At 43.1% G+C, this 16,986-nt stretch overlaps 1 protein-coding gene across 1 annotated transcript in view; it reads left to right on the top strand.

Annotated features, from left to right (window-relative positions):
- Nucleotides 1–16,681, top strand: part of LOC116694542 (uncharacterized) — a 73,181-nt gene extending 56,500 nt beyond the window's left edge. Inside the window, exons 14-29 of the mRNA XM_032524290.1 lie at nt 1,325–1,382; nt 2,705–2,793; nt 3,987–4,137; nt 4,883–5,045; nt 6,127–6,186; nt 7,722–7,781; nt 7,874–8,012; nt 8,309–8,417; nt 9,837–9,879; nt 10,616–10,727; nt 13,527–13,692; nt 14,671–14,738; nt 15,584–15,641; nt 15,892–16,067; nt 16,268–16,374; nt 16,566–16,681. Coding sequence (XP_032380181.1) covers nt 1,325–1,382; nt 2,705–2,793; nt 3,987–4,137; nt 4,883–5,045; nt 6,127–6,186; nt 7,722–7,781; nt 7,874–8,012; nt 8,309–8,417; nt 9,837–9,879; nt 10,616–10,727; nt 13,527–13,692; nt 14,671–14,738; nt 15,584–15,641; nt 15,892–16,067; nt 16,268–16,276 — 1,461 coding nt within the window. The 3' untranslated portion in view covers nt 16,277–16,374; nt 16,566–16,681. The remainder of the gene's footprint in view (nt 1–1,324; nt 1,383–2,704; nt 2,794–3,986; nt 4,138–4,882; nt 5,046–6,126; nt 6,187–7,721; nt 7,782–7,873; nt 8,013–8,308; nt 8,418–9,836; nt 9,880–10,615; nt 10,728–13,526; nt 13,693–14,670; nt 14,739–15,583; nt 15,642–15,891; nt 16,068–16,267; nt 16,375–16,565) is intronic.
- The last annotated feature ends 305 nt before the right edge of the window (nt 16,682–16,986 follow it).

A 16,986-nucleotide genomic window follows, 5' to 3' on the forward strand; every position in this document is an offset into this window, starting at 1 on the left:
GAGAGGAGAAACGCTAGAGCAGGGGAATGAGAGGGGGATATGCCAGAGCAAGGGGGAATGAGAGGGGGAAACGCCAGAGCAGGGGGAATGAGAGGGGGAAACGCCAGAGCAGGGGAATGAGAGAGAGAAACGCTAAGCAGGGGGAATGAGCAGGAGAAAACGCTAGAACAGGGGGAATGAGAGGGGACTTCGCCAGAGCAAAGGGGAATGAGAGGGGGAAATGCCAGAGCAGGGGGAATGAGAGGGAGAAACGCTAGAACAGGGGGAATGAGAGGGGATACGCCAGAGCAAGGGAGAATGAGAGGGGGAAACGCTAGAGCAAGGGGAATGAGAGGGAGAAACGCTTGAGCAGGGGGAATGAGAGGGGAAACGCTTGATCAGGGGGAATGCCAGAGCAGGGGGAATGAGAGGGGGAAACGTAGCCAAAGATATATTTTTTTAAACCAAAACGTAGCAATGAAAACGTTCACTCTCTGAATTCTTGTGCTCTGGATTTGCGAGGTGATTTTTGAGCTAATTTCCCTGATCAACTCTTCTACGAAAATCCTTTCAGGGTTTAGAGCTGCTCCCAATACAGCTGTCGTGTCGTGGGTGGCATTGTCAGCTTATTTACGTTTTACATCATTATTTATTTTACAACTGCACATTGCAATGTCTATTTCTTGATGAAATCATCCTGTATGTCATAAGTCTCTCATTGCCAGACTCCCACAGCGCTGTGTTCTGACTTGTTTGGATTTCTTCAAACCAATCACAGCTGTCCTGGGTTGCTCTAAGCGCCTCTTGTAGCAGTGTCGTTGCACCATAGTAGATAGCTGTGTACACGCATGTTACTTTGTTGCCACGTCACTCTCTGACAAAAGAGACTTCCGACATTCATAAAGCGCAACACATATGTAACCGTATATGAGTACATAATGAAATGTAAAAATCAGTGAAAATTATATAAAAATACAAGATGAGATCAAACTTGTGCGTGTGTCCGTCTGTCTGTGTGTCTGTGCATGCGTGTGTCCGTCTGTGTGTGTGTGTGTGTGTGTCTCTGTCTCTCTGTCATGTTGATATGCTATAGCTCAGTCAAGTTAGACACACACATGGAACGCTGCACGCGTTGGGGGGGTGGTGGTGGTGGTGGTGGTGGAGGGGTTTGGGGGGGGGTGAAGCCAGTGGGTGTGACGACATTGTATTTTCATATTATTGGGATGCTCTGGAGCGAAGCAGCAGATGGTTGTTTGGGTTACAGCAGAGAAATGAGCTCAATGTCCATGTACCAGAACTGTTGATCAGAGAAATGATGCTTCCTCTATTTCCTTTTCTCTCTTAGATCCAGAGGGAGAGGGATGATTTCTGTCCTAAAGGCAACACAGGACCAACATGTTCAGGTAAACGCTTACTACACTGTCTGGGAAACACACACACATACACACACACACACACTCCAACTCTGGAGCAGTTTGTTAATGCTGTTAGTCTCAGTATGTGAGGAGTGTGTTAGAAACAGATAGATGTGATTAGTCTGGGAACAATATTAGACTTCACCCTCGGTGCTTCACTCAACATTTTCATTAAAACTAAACTTTTCACCAAATTAGTTTTTGAATAAATGTGAACCGACAAGAGGCCATGAGAAAAATATATGCATCATCAAACATGCTGGTGACTTTGTAACATGATTGGATGTGGAAGATAACGCAATAGACCAACGTTCTGTATGTCCCTGTGTTCAGTAAGTGCTTAATTTAGATTATCAACAGTCTCACACCTAATCAGTGCCATGCTGTGCAATATGTTAGTCTCATAAATCTGTACTTTATTAGAACCCGACCGATATGTCAGCAGCCCGATATTATCGGTTAATATTAGGCATTTCCCTACCTTTCTGTATAGGCATTTATATATATCTATATATATATAGATATATATACAGTATATATGACAAATAACTGATTCTAATAAATTAAAAAACAACAAAAAAGTGTCAAGAAAAGACAACCAAATCGTTTTAATTTTAAATTCCTACCCATAAAAACAAAAGTTGCGTGGTCAATGGGAAGACATGGGAAGGGTTAATGAAAGGTTGACCCTGCATGGAAATAAACTGATGTTACAATCTCATAGACAGGCTCCAGAATGTCCAAACCTCTGCATCCAGGGTCCCCTCTGCATCACCCCCACCCTCATCCACCTTCACTGGCTCCCAATCAAGTCCTGCATCACATATTAAATCCTCCTTCTCACCTAGACTTCCCTCCATGCCCTGGCCCCACAGTACCTCTCCGACCTCCTCCATCCACACCCCCCACCCCGAAACCTCCATTCCCCACACCAGACTCTGTAACTTGCAGCCTTGTCCCTCTGGAACACCGTCCCTGCAGATATCCTCCCTTAGCTTAGCCCCAGCAGTTCTATAAAGAGTCCCTGGGTTATGTGAAAGGTGGTTTATAAATAAAAGCTATTATTAATATTTTAACATAACCCAGGGACTGATGACACACACACACACAGGCTGCTTCTCTGACCTCAACTTCCTGTCTCGCTGGATTGCACCCACCACTGCAATAAGCTCCGTGCTCAGACACTTTCTACTGAAGAACAGGATGTTGTAAATTTCTCAGCAAGCACACAAAGCCCGGATCACTAACCCAGCCCGGTGTCTTTGTCTCTGTCCGTCTCTGTCCCATCTCCTCTTTCTTTTTCTTTTCAGGCGTCCATCCAGACTCAGAGGAGTGTGTTTCGGTGTGTTTGTTGCACAAAGAAGACAGTGTGCAACTGGATGACAGTGTCTTTAAAAAGGTAATCCCCCCCCCCCACACACACACACACACACACACACACACACAGTCCTGGACACACTCCTGGACACCAATGCTGGTGTCAGCATTGCAGAAGTTGAGTTGAGTTGGGCTAGAGTTGGCCCCGTATGAACGGATTCAGATCTGTTTGGTCCCCCAAGTCCTGTCCTGTCGTGAGCAATTTTTTTATACATCTATGTACAGGACAGACCCGTTGTAAGTAGTACTATTTAGAACATTCTGACACATGGAAGCTGTGAAACATGGGTGTATTTGCTGTGTTTGTTTAGAGCGTGACTCACTTGTTCTGGAAGAGATCTTTCCCACTTAGTAAACTCATAATTGTATAACCTTTAACTGACTCTAATCTGACCCCCAACACTCGCCTTTTAAAAGGATTGACAGGGTTTGGACAACAGAAGGAGGGACTGTAGGGGTGGGACCTGTGTCCTGTGACAGCCATATGTCCTCACAGGGACAGACGGATCAAACGGTGAAGGACTCTGATTGCGACTTCGTCCCAGGGTTTAGGATGAGGGCGTCTGTGTTTGGTGAAACGCAGAGCATGAGAGGGTTTCCCAGTAGCGATGTACGAATCAGAAAATGTCACGACTTGATTCCGATTATTAGGCTCACGATTTGATTCAATATTGATTTTTGATTCAAAAATAATTCTTGATTCAAAACAATTATTCTAAGTATGTAAATGTTATTACTTCTCCCATGTATATACTGTGTGTGTGTGTGTGTGTGTGTGTGTGTGTGTGTGTGTGTGTGTGTGTGTGTGTGTGTGTATATATATATATATACTGTAAATATAATCATATCCATATTTTGTATATATTTGTTATTTGTATGTTGTGTGTGATGTCTGTAAGCTACTGGGACCTTAAATTTCCCCTTGGGGATCAATAAAGTAAATATCTATCTTTCATGAGATTGCAGTAGACATACAATAAAAAAGTATATGTATTTGTTAATTGTTTTTAAATTATAAAAAATAATAATTATGAATCAATATTTGGAATTCTCTGATTGATTAGGAATTGGTAGAAATTGACTCGTAATTCGAACACAAAACGATTTTTTGCACACCCCTATTTCCCAGTAACGTCGTGATATTTCCTGCTGATTGTTTGAAACAATCCATTTTGATGATAATAGAGCCTTAATCTCTTCTGTCTTCCTCTGTAGCCTAAAGCTCCCCCCCCCTGTGCTGGACACAGGGACCGAGGGGTGGGTGTCTCCCCCAGTCCCAGCGAGGGCGCTCTGTCAGTGGGATCACTTGATGCTGTGGCCCCTCGGAGCTCCAGGCTGGCCTGGAAGTCCCAAACAGAGGACAGAGGTGAAGCACACACTTTCTTCAACATGGAAACATATTGAAATACAGATTGCTTCACAAACAACGCTAAATCCCCAGTTATTTAGCATGTTCTTGTTTTGCTTGTGAAATGATATCTAATATTCTGAGCTTTCCTCACCAGGTTACTGTAAAATAAACCAAAGCAGAAACATGTGAACGAGTGAAAACATTGATTCCATTTGAGCATTTCGTAAAGTGATGTATTTGTATTTTTAACACACCTTGATGTTTCAGTTCAAATGTGTAAAAGCTGAACACCCTCCATAGTTTCTACGAAATGAGATTAAAATATAGACTGGGTAAGCCCCGCCCACTCCGCCGGCGATTTGATTTCACCCTACAGCTTGGTCTGGGAACCTGCACGTTTAATTCTCCTGATAGATAGATAGATAGATAGATAGATAGATAGATAGATAGATAGATATTGATCCCAACAAAATGGGAAATTATGGTGTCACAGCAGCAACATATCCGTCATGAAATACTAGGATGCAATACACTGTACATACATACAATATACATAAAATAATAATAGGATAAAATACCAACAAGAAGGATTTTGGGGGTGGGGGTTGGGAGTTTAGGTTGAGGGAGGGTCTGCTAGCCTCCATTTTGTTTGACAATACTTCGAACGTCAACAAGAAGTGACATCACCCAACATTGCTCGGAGCACATTTAAAGTTTTTTAAAGTGGATAACAGTTTTGTTTCTCTGTGACGAATGCCAGGAGGAGGAGAAGACGTGGACGAGAACAAAGACCAGCTTTCAGAAAGTCCCGGCTCCTCTTCAGTCTCGCGAGCCTCCATCCGCTCCCTGTCCCCGTTCCGTCGCCACAGCTGGGAGCCGCGCAGGAACAGCAGCGCGGCAGATGGTGACATCACCCAGCGCAGGTACCGCCTGCACGCGTCATGAAAGGCTATCTAGGATTTAGCACTTCAAGTCCAAAGGAAGGACTGTACATGTCCACCACCGCTGGAGCACCTGTTTGACACGGCTGCGTGTCGACGTCAATATTAGTAGAATATTCTCTTTCATTAAGTATGGAAACAGTTAAGAAGAAATTAGCTAAATTTCCATCCACTTGTCAATCAAATTTTGTGAAGTTCGGTGAAAAAACTCATGCAAACAAAGCTGGTGAAAAGGCTTTAAAGCGTAAAAAGACCTGTGGTGATGACGTCACATGCTGTTTTGCAATCAAATTGGTATATCTGATTCATTTTAGACATTTAAGGTGTTTCTATTTATTTTTGCACGGAATTACGCAACATTCCTGCAAAAAGGTTTTGTTGTAATAGAGCTCATGTTCCAGCTAATAGCAACATATCAAGCTATAAGAAGAAAACAACGATGCTATGACGATGCAGATGCAACTTGTCTCTTATTGTCCCTCCGGCACCGCTGCGCGACTCTTATTTTGAGACATGTCTCGCTGTTTGAGCGCCTTCCATTGACTCCGGAGGACGTCCCTTCGGCTTGTCCCAACCTTTGTCGGCCATTTCCTTCACGAGTTCCTGATAAATTAAATTCACAAAGTCTCTCGTCTCCTCGTCTGTCCACTTCCATCCGTCTTTGTTCGAAATTAACTAAAACTTCTTCTTCGTTTTGTGGCTGGTTGCAACCATAAAATGACCTAAAACTTAATTGCAGTTTATTATTTATTCTACAAATAACATTTCCATCAGCGTTTATCGCATAAGACGTATATCAATCAAGAGAAAATCTGAACGTATTTCCTTTGAGTCAGTATTCATGAAATTCCATCAATTTTTACTGTTTCCATAAGGCATTTTTCATTCAACATCACTTAATCCGGATAAAAACGTGTGGATGGAAACACAGCTATTGTCTTTTTCTGAATAAGAGCAGAAACGGGAATGAATCCAGCAGATCAGTGTGACTCTATACTCTTTCAGTCTGTGCCTCCCTGTCCTTTACCTCCGTCGGTAACAGTCCATCTTTCTCTTCTTTCAGCTCGATGAAGAGTCTGCCAGGAGAAATGCGGAGAGCCAAGCCCCCCCTCCACAGAAGAAGGTACACCCACATCACACCTTCATCCCTCTGTTTCTCCATGTGTCTCCACATTCTTCTTGTACTGCTCTATATAATGTGCTGGGCAGAGGACTCTGAAATGTCACTGGCTCACGCTAGACACACTGTCTGAGACGAGACTTCCGCAGACTTTCTGCCTGTGTTTTATTTGTACCACACCGGCTAGTAAAGTGAGACAACAGTATCAGTCGGTGATGATGATCATCTATTTATATCTTTACTGTCCTCCGTATAGCTCAGTAACAGACTTGAGCGTTCCGTGACCCCTGAGTTCTACCAACTGCGGAACGAGTCATTAGGTTTCCATTAAAGTCAAAGTGGGCTGTGGAACGGCTGCGTCCCAGCTCCGTCCCATCTCCGTCCCATCTCCGTCCCATCTCCGTCCAATCTCCGTCCAATCTCCGTCCCAGCTCCGTCCCAGCTCCGTCCCAGCTCCGTCCCATCTCCGTCCCAGCTCCGTCCCAGCTCCGTCCCATCCGTGGCAATTCAGCACACGGCAGATGCGGGACAGGAAGTTGAGTGCAGACACAAAATAAAAAATCGGATTCATTTTCAAAATAAAATACGCCGTGCTCACGGTGGATCATATCTCCCTGCACTACACCTTGAATATGTCATGAGACAAGCCTGAAGTCAACAGGTCAGAGGTTTGTGGTTCTGTTTATAGAAACTACATCCTGTCATATCGCGATCATACGTGAATTTGTGAGATCTCGTGGGTCCTTGTGAGAAATCCGGACCTTGGGGGTACTGAAGGACAGCGGAGCACGGAGCCGACCCACGGTGAAGCTGGTCTGCAGTTGGTGGAAATCCAGGGTGAGAGCAGGAGCATTGATCCTGACTAGAGCCCGAACGATAAAGGATTTTTAAGGCCGATACGATACGAATATTTGGTTATTTATAAATGTGATATGCCGATAACGCGTTAAAACAAAAATAGATTTCCCTAACATTAGCTATTTGTAGTTATTTATGAGTTCTCACTAAAACAATATGATAATAATTTGTTTTATTGTCACAACAGAACATCAAAATATAATAAGGTCTGATAAATAAAATGTATAAAAATACAAACTTAAGATATGAAGCTTAAAGTCCTTTGAACAAAAACATTACATAATCCCATCCTGATTTTGGCACAAATAACAACAGAGGCCTGTAGCTTTGCACTGTTGCTCGTTTTCTGACTGAGACCAGGTTGGTTCTGAAACACCCGGCCCTCATCAGCTACAACCAGATACCAGTGGTGTCTGGCATCTGCTTGTAGCTGAGGATTTTCAATTTCTGCGTTTGGGTTAACAGACTGAAATAAAGTTGGGCCCAAGCTCGTTCCACCGTGCTGAGTGTGTGAGTCTGTTCCGGATTGTTAGACACATCTCTGTCATCATGAATCCATCCTCTCCGTCTCACTCCACATTTTAAACATCCTTTCATCAGACGTCTAATCATCTCTCCTGTTTCTTTTACATCATCTCACAATCTCCAACATCCACCCTTCATCCTTCCATTCTCTCCAGTATGAGCTGGTGCCCATCCACCCTGTGTCATCCAGACCAGGAGCAGGCAGACAACAGAAGGTATCAGTACAGGTCCATGCATTAACTGGACTGTGAATGGTAAAAGGATGGTTATTAGCTAGTGTTGTGTTTGTGTGTGTGTGTGCACGCAGCTACAGCCTGGAGGCGCTGCGGGGGGAGAGGGGGGGAGCCCACCCTGCTGACCACCAGGACAGGACTGCAGGGCTGGACGGCCAGCACAGTGGCTCCTTGGTGTCCCTCACCGAGGAGGAGCAGGATGGAGACGGCCAGGTGTGTGTGAGTGTGTGTGTGTGTGTGTCACATTCACTGAAATACCAATACCAATATACCAATACCAAAGTCACCCATATCTACAATAAGTGGACAACAGTTGTGTGACGGGCTTCTGTTTTCACTAGATGTTCACAGATTGTTTTCCGAATGGAATAAAAAAAAAAAGTAAATGATAATGGAAATACCTCACCCTCATTTAATTTATTAACATATCTAGTCACATAGATAGAGAAATAGAAAGTCTATAATGCTATAATAATATCATCATTATATCCTCTCGTGTGTGTGTTCAGACGTCCCATCAGGTACTGTCGGTGACAAACCGCTATCCTGCCATGTTCCATCACCAAACCCTCACCAAATCCATCTCCATGGTTGCCATCAGTCACCGAGATATAGATGGTGAGTTTCTGTGTTTATTTCTTTTGTTTCCTCCCCCACACCCCCACACACACACTCAGAACGGTGATGCCCTTTAGCCAATGGATTTCCTCAATTAAAGCGCTGAGTCAGCTGTTCTCTCAGTACCTCCCTGCTCCTTCCCAAACATAAACCCTTCTCCTCTGTTAGCTTATGGTCCCGTGCTGAAAAGCGGCCGATGCTTGGGACATTAAGAGGACTGTACAGGAGCGTCTCCTCTGTCCTTTTGACTTTGTCCAGTATTCAGCCCGGTCCCTGTCCTGAACGCCTGCCAACTTTATATAGCGTTGTGCAGGTTGGACACCCCTATACAGCATAGTGTATATTAACGATAAACAACTAGATAGACCCCGACCACCCACTCCACCCCCCACTGGTCCAACAGAGGACCAGCTTCTCTAAGAGGCTCTGACAGCTTTGATGTCGCACGGACCGCTACAGGAAATCATTCCTACCACAGGCAATAACACTTTTTAACATGTCGTCACTGGGTGCTAGATGAGACTTTTGGACACCCCACTACTGCAATAGTGCAGTAGTGGGGTGTCCAATAGTAGTGTGTACTGCAATTGGTTTATTTACATTTGACATACATTTTAGCATATTATTTAAGCAGTTGCACATTTTTGTTTTCCCATCCTCTACATATTCAAATATTTGTTCTTTTATTTTATTCATATTATTATTTCATGTATATTGCATTTTTTTCCCTAGTATTTCGTTTATATTTATATTCTGTGCTTTGTGACTAATTTTGCTGCTGTAACACCAGAATTTCCCATTTTTCTTGGGATCAATAAACATCTATCTATCTATCTATCTATCTATCTATTTTCATTGAAAATGTAATATTTACATTAGAAGACTACTATGTTATCTAACTGTTATCCTTTTAATAATAAGGAAAAACACGATGGGTCTCCTTTGAAACAGATGGCTGCTATCAAAACGCTAGGTTTACTAAAATAAAAGTCCGTCTTTGGCCCTACAGTAAATTAAACACACCTAGAGTTCTCATTAACTTACAATGGGTATATTGCTGTGTTAGCAAGAGCTCCTGCAGATGAGACGATCTGTTTCATGTCTGTGCAATGCAGCGAGCACCGGCCAAAAAGTGATGTTCAGTGCTCCCGAGAAAATTTGTCAAAACCCCTAACCATAGCAACATAAACATCCATCAGGTAGAAGGATGTTCAGGTCATAGGAGTGCTTGGTGGAGAGGTGATGAGTGTGGTGTCCTTTCAGTAAATTCAAATCTCCAAAACCTGAACTGTCATTTACTGTCTGTGGCCCAGAGGTAATCAGTACATGTCTTTGAGCCCTTTATTGCAGTCATGGTATAAACAGTGTTGCAATGCAGCGTAGCTGTCACATGATGTCTGTCCTCTTTGCTTCCTGTAGTGGCCAGCTCATTCTCCAGTAACTCGGGCTCCCTGGAATACAGGTAAGAAGGGGAACTGATCACGGATTTCACTCTGGTGTTAGATGTAGTCATGCTTTTACTTCTTAAACGGCACGCTCACAGCTGAGCACCATCCCTTTCCAGGAATTGACCGAGGCTGTAGTTCTATGAATGTTACTTTGAGTGCAGTGATGCAATATCCAGCAGGCCGAAAAAGATTTGACACTTAAAGATCCCATGACATGGTGCTCTATGGATGCTTTTAACTAGAACTTAGTGGTCCCCTAATACTGTATCTGAAGTCTCTTTTATATAGACCTCAGTGGTCCCCTAATACTGTATCTGAAGTCTCTTTTATGTAGACCTTAGTGGTCCCTAATACTGTATCTGAAGTCTCTTTTATATAGACCTTAGTGGTCCCTAATACTGTATCTGAAGTCTCTTTTTTATAGACCTTAGTGGTCCCCTAATACTGTATCTGAAGTCTCTTTTATATAGACCATAGTGGTCCCCTAATACTGTATCTGAAGTCTCTTTTATGTAGCTCTTAGTGGTCCCCTAATACTGTAGCCAAAGTCTCTTTTCTATAGACCTTAGTGGTCCCTAATACTGTATCTGAAGTCTCTGAAGCGCTTGTGTGTGTGTGTGTGTGTGTGTGTGGTGTGTGGTGTGTGTGTGTGTGTGTGTGTGTGTGTGTGTGTGTGTGTGTGTGTGTGTGTGTGTGTGTGTGTGTGTGTGTGTGTGTGTGTGTGTGTGTGTGTGTGTGTGTGTGTGTCAGTATTTCGGAGGAGGAGCCGGGCCCTCTGCGGAGCGACACTGAGGGGAAAGGAGGGCCTAAAATCAGTCGGACGTTCAGCTACCTCCGCAACAAGATGAGCAAGAAAGGCAAGGTGAGAACGCCAGCATCAAGTTACTGTTACGTCCAAAATTCACACACGGGCTATGACGGTCGTTATTTATTTTCTCCTGACTGTAAACTTGCAGCCAGAGAGTCCCAGGCTGTGTCAGTCTCATGCATGAAGAGCCCTGGTCCAGCCAGGCCAGTGATATGTTAGTGCTGTCATCTACTGGAGGAACTAATTCACTTTAAACTCAAGTTTTACATCTATTTATATTTTCATCATTATCTTTAGAAGAATATGACCGTAACCCAGCAAATTAGAACTGAAACTAGGTCCACATTGAAGTGAAACTAAATATTCAAATAAGTGAATGAGACAAACATATTTACCAAGATAAAAGGTCCATGAACCACATCAAGAACAAAACATGGAAGCATAATAGAAATATCAATCCGACATTTAAAATGGCATCTTGGAAGTCATTAGGTTCTAACTTACTGAGGGTGTGTGCTGAGGTGGTGGCTCTGTGAAGATGATGGGAGTTCTGCAAAAGTCTGCATACAAAAGTAGAAGGGGAACTCAGTGAGTGTGTGTGTGTGTGTGTGTTTGTGTGTGGTGGTGTGTGTGTGTGTGTGTGTGTGTGTGTGTTTGTGTGTGTGTGTGTGTGTGTGTCTAGATGTTAGATGCTAGCTCACTTCCTGATTTGAACACAGAGAGGACAAGCAGCAGCAGCAGCTTGTCCACAATGACAGAATCTAAAAGACGACAACACGCAATGCAGACAGACAGGATTTACACTGAGGATTAGAAGACGGCAGACAGCCAGCCAGGCAGACAGACAGACAGACAGACAGACAGACAGACAGACAGACAAACAAGAACCATTACAGCCATGCTGAGTGGGTTCAGTCTCTCTGTGAGGTGGAGATCGGATGAGGTAAGAAGAGTGTGTGTGTGTGTGCGTGTGCGTTTTTGAGTATCAGAGGGTGACCAGAGGTTTGTTGCTCACTTAGTAACACGGTGAATAAAGAAAGAGTACATGTAATGTGATGGTTTCATGAGATCACGTTCCTCTTGCCTTCCTCCTCATCAAAACAAACAGCACAGCTGATGGGAGAGATCACTTTAGTCAAACAGTAAAGTCTGTGATTGTCTCTTGCAAAAAGTTACACAAACTTTCAGACGTGTGAGGTGTGAGTCTCTCCAAGAACTCTCCTGGTCCAATCGTCAGTACAATGATCAACAGCTGTGTTAGAAAAGATTGGCTTCTTTGATTAAAAAAAGTCAAAGGTACAATTTGAATGGAAGGAATGTAGAAAACCACCAATCACTTCTTTGTGTGTGCAGCTCACGGTAGGCATAAGAGGAGCTGCTCGGCACGTTTTCTGTGTGTGGAGGTGTAAAGTTCTGTCTGGTCACCACATTTTCTCTGTGTGGAGGTGTAATATTCTATCTGGTTACCATATTTTCTTTGTGTGGAGGTGTAAAGTTCTGTCTGGTTACCATATTTTCTTTGTGTGGAGGTGTAAAGTTCTGTCTGGTCACCATGTTTTCTCTGTCTGGAGGTGTAAAGTTCTGTCTGGTTACCATGTTTCCTCTTTGTGGAGGTGTAAAGTTCTGTCTAGTCCCATGTTTTCTCTGTGTGGAGGTGTAAAGTTCTGTCTAGTCCCCATGTTTTCTCTTTGTGGAGGTGTAAAGTTCTGTCTAGTCCCCATGTTTTCTCTGTGTGGAGGTGTAAAGTTCTGTCTGGTCACCATGTTTTATCTGTGTGGAGGTGTAATATTCTGCCTGGTTACCATGTTTTCTTTGTCTGGGGGTGTAATATTCTGTCTGGTCACCATGTTTTCTTTGTCTGGAGGTGTAAAGTTCTGTCTGGTCACCATGTTTTGTCAGTGTGGAGGTGTAAAGTTCTGTCTGGTCACCATGTTTTGTCAGTGTGGAGGTGTAAAGTTCTGTCTGGTCACCACGGTTTCTCTGTCTGGAGGTGTAAAACTTTCCCAGCTGTTCAGGAGGGGCTTCATGTGACACTGTGAGCAGCTCAATATCCATCCAGAGTGCCAATTCAAAACTTCACTCATAAATATATTAAATTAATTTCATCACTGCACGTTGTCTCGATGGCAAAAATAATATCTAAAGCAACATTATTATATTCAGCCTCATGTGATCATTTACCCACAGCTCCAGTAGCTGTAGCTGTGCCTGAAGTCACACCACACATTCTTCTATGAGAAGTAGTTTATAAGACAACATGTCAGATAATCTTTATAAGCAGACATATTCAGATGAATACAGATAGATTTAAAAGAACATATGAGTTATGCCATCCCAGAAATCATATCTCTCCGGGTATATTAGTGTAAGATGATTTATTTTGTGAATATTTAGTTAACAGAAATGAAATAAGTCACATTTTTCCATTAATTGTAGCTTCATAGTGTATTCTGTTCATGGAGTTAACAAGGGAACTATCTAACATGTTGCACCTTGCCCGTAATTCAGTAACAGTTAGGTTGGCGGAGGGATATGATGATGAGATGATGCATGTTTTGTTATGAGTTTTGAGTTGTTCTGCGCCAGAAGAAGTGTGAATAAAAAGTGGACCAAGTTCTACAGTGAAAGCTGTCTCCTTGCTCTTACTCCATCCACGCCTTGAAAGTACTTGCATGTTATACCAAGTTAATAGTTAACGCTAACGCTAGCGCTACATTAGGACCGTGTGGGCAGCGTTGCAGACTTTGACCAGCCAATGGAATTACAGCATCAACAATCCAAATATGTCATCCATAAACAACATCCAATGTCCCTGATTATTTTCTCTCCATTTATCTACTTTATTGCTTCCAGGAGAAGGAGAAGGAGAGGAAAGGAGAGAAGGCACGAGAGAGTAAAGAGAGAGAAAAGAAGAGTGCCAACGGTCATCTCTTCATCTTGGTCAGTTCACCTCCTTCCACAGCGGGCTGTCAGCACTGCAGCAAAGCTCTGCCCTGCAAGGAAAGCTTCCTCTGCAGCAGTAAGACTCTCTCCTTTCTTTCTCTTCTTCTCTGTCTCATCTCACTGTTCCCACCACCTCCTTCCTTCCTCTTTGTATTCCTCCTCGTCTGTGGCCACCTCTTCCTCTTGTAGTCTTTAGTAGTTTCACTGTGACGTAACTTGTCTTATTTCCCTTTAACGCTTAACTCTGTTTCTCACACAGAGTTTCAACACTCCAGTCATATCCGTTTAAAAAAAAAGACCACATTCATTTCCAAACCTGGCACGAAAGAAGCCAAACCTTCGTGAATCCCTCTGATTTGCTCTCTTAGTCCAGTGATTCCCAAAGTGGGGGTCGGGACCCACAGGGGGGTCGCGAGCCAGAGAGGGGGGGTCGCAAGTTGATTTCCAGAAGTAAAACAAAAATTTAAAAACGATTAGAAATAGCATATGTTAGCCATGATTTTAACACAAGATAAAACTAGTGGCTAAATTTAAAATAAAACCAAGCAAATAAATAAACAGAGAACAGCTCTTTTGATTTTCACGCCTATAGTGCGTGCGCTGTTGTGCGCAATGTTTATATACGTTTATAGTGGGGGGGTCGCAAGTCACTTGCACCGTTACTTTGGGGGTCGTGGGCTGAAAGATTCGGGAACCCCTGTCTTAGTCTACCTGTAGGAAAATTATTATTTTAAACAATGAATAAAGTGAGTCCATCTGAATACAATTATTGCTGTACAAGTGTAGAAGTCGGCCTCCATAGGCTTATGTAGGCTTATGAATGATTTCAGTCACTTTGCACTTCCTGTAGTCCCCTGTGTGCGTGCGTGTGTGTCAGTTCTCTCAGATTTTGGGTCAGGAAGGCTAACACCAGCAGAAATGGAACTTTGACTGTCATCTGCTGCTAAAGTGAGAAGTAAATCGCTCGGCCTCTTTGACCTGACGGTCCTCTCCATCGTCACAGCGGGGGTGTAGGATATGCTGGTCTCTGATCATCATTGTGTGTTGCTTGCAGACTGTGGAGCCAATGTCCATAAGAGCTGCAGAGAGAGTCTGGCTGTCTGCACGAAGAGCAAGACAAAGGTAGGTCCCATTATGACACACACTTTATTTCTCTAAAAGATCTTTTAATTCAGTTTTATTTATAGTATCAAATCAAGCACTTTACAGATAGAGTCGGCCTAGACCACTCTATAATTCACAAAGACCCAACAATTCTAGTAATTCCCCCAAAGTGCAAGCAACCAGTGTGACAGTGGCGAGGAAACCTTGGACAGACCCAGGCTCTTGGTAGGAGGTGTCTGATGATGTTGGTTAGGGGGGGGGGGGGGGGGGTCATAGGAAATAGCAGGGCACTGCAGAGCATAGCACTTTTTTATATATATATATATAGGTGTATATATGGATATGCATGTATAAATATATATGTGTGTGTATACTGTATTTATTTATGTATGTATGTATATATATATATGTGGTGTGTTGTGTGTGTGTGTGTGTGTATATACATGTATGTATATTATGTGTGTGTGTGTGTGTGTGTATATATATATATATGTGTGTGTATATATATATATATATGTGTGTGTATATATATATATATATATATATGTGTGTGTATATATATATATATATGTGTGTGTATATATATTGTGTGTGTGTATATATATATGTGTGTGTATATATATATGTATATGTATGTATATATATATGTATATGTATGTATATATGTATATATATATATAAATATGTGTGTATATGTATATATGTGTATATATGTATATATATATATATGTATATGTGTGTATAGGTATATAGATATAAGCAGCAGGAAAGCATACATACATGTTTCTATGACTTGTGATCAATCGGACTCTGAGACTTTGAGTTTTAGCTTCTAGCTCATGATGTGCTGTGTTTGTTTCCAGCAGGTGACGCCGGTGCCAGAAGCTGTTCCTGGGTCAGCTGTGAACATGAGGAGTAAATGTAAGAACCCAAATCCAAACCAGCACACTCTTGCTGAATATGCGATGTAACGAGACAAAGAGTCCAAAAGCCAGAGGACACTGTCCACCCAGCAGGACAGTAAACACTGTCTGGACAGACCTGGGTCACAACCATTGATTAGACTTTGGCACACACTACACACACACACTCTACACACAACGGATTGTTGCTGAGGGAAGGGTACTGTATTTATCTAACAATGAAGTGTTATTGTGATGTGTGCACGCAGCTACATCTTCAGCATCTTCTGTGTCCTCCACATCGTCCTCGTCCTCCCGGGAACGCTGGACCTCAATAACCAGCCCCGACGACCAGTTCCCTGTCCTGTTTCCACGGAGACACCCCAGCATATTCAACACACACAGCAACCTTGGCCAAGAGCATCTCCACCAGCAACATAGCAGGGTGAGGGACACACACACACACACACACACACACACACACACAGACACAGACACGCATGCACATTTGCCATCACAGCCAGTCTGATTCTATTGTCTCAGTACATCTTTCTTTGTTTCCTGAATATGTGCTACATAACTTAGGTTGTGATTATTTGTTGAACTTTTTAAAACTTATCCGTATTCATGGTTTGTTCCTTCCAGGTTAGATGATGTTCCACTCAAAGGCCTGAAGTTTCTGTCCCAGTCCACCGACTCTCTCCATCAGGGGAGCAAAGTCAACGCCTCCACCGAGTCACTCACTGATGAAGGTACACACACACACACACACACACACACACACACACACACGCTGAGAAGAAAACGAGTATCTGACAAAGCTGATCAGCAGAAAGTTGTCTCTGATTGTACAGATTACTGCATTTGACCTCCTAATTTTGTGTGTGTCTGTGTTGTGTGTGTGTGTGTGTGTGTGTGTGTCGGTGTGTGTCTGTGTGTGTAGGTACTGAGATGATGGACAGTCAGCTGATGGGAGAGTTTGAGTGGGACGTTAAAGATCTGGAAGCTGATTCCTGGAGCGGCACGGTAGATAAGAAGTTCTTGAAAACGTTGAAAAAAGATGAGATCAAGAAACAAGACGTCATCTATGGTAGGATATAAATCTATGAATAATATGATACTTGATGTGTCATTGCCACTGCGGTGTGCGTACAGGTGGACATAAGAGGTGTGTGTCTCCACAGAGCTGTACCAGACAGAGTTCCACCATGTCAGGACTCTGAAGATCATGTCTGACGTGTACTATAAAGGCCTTCAGAAGGAGCTGCAGCTGGACTCTTGCACTCTGGACAAGGTGAGCTAACCTCTGGACGTACACACAATAACAATATTCAGCTTTGAAATACGCACATTGAGGGCCCGTC

This window comes from Etheostoma spectabile, chromosome 8 (assembly GCF_008692095.1).
Source record: "Etheostoma spectabile isolate EspeVRDwgs_2016 chromosome 8, UIUC_Espe_1.0, whole genome shotgun sequence".
NCBI lineage: Eukaryota > Metazoa > Chordata > Actinopteri > Perciformes > Percidae > Etheostoma > Etheostoma spectabile.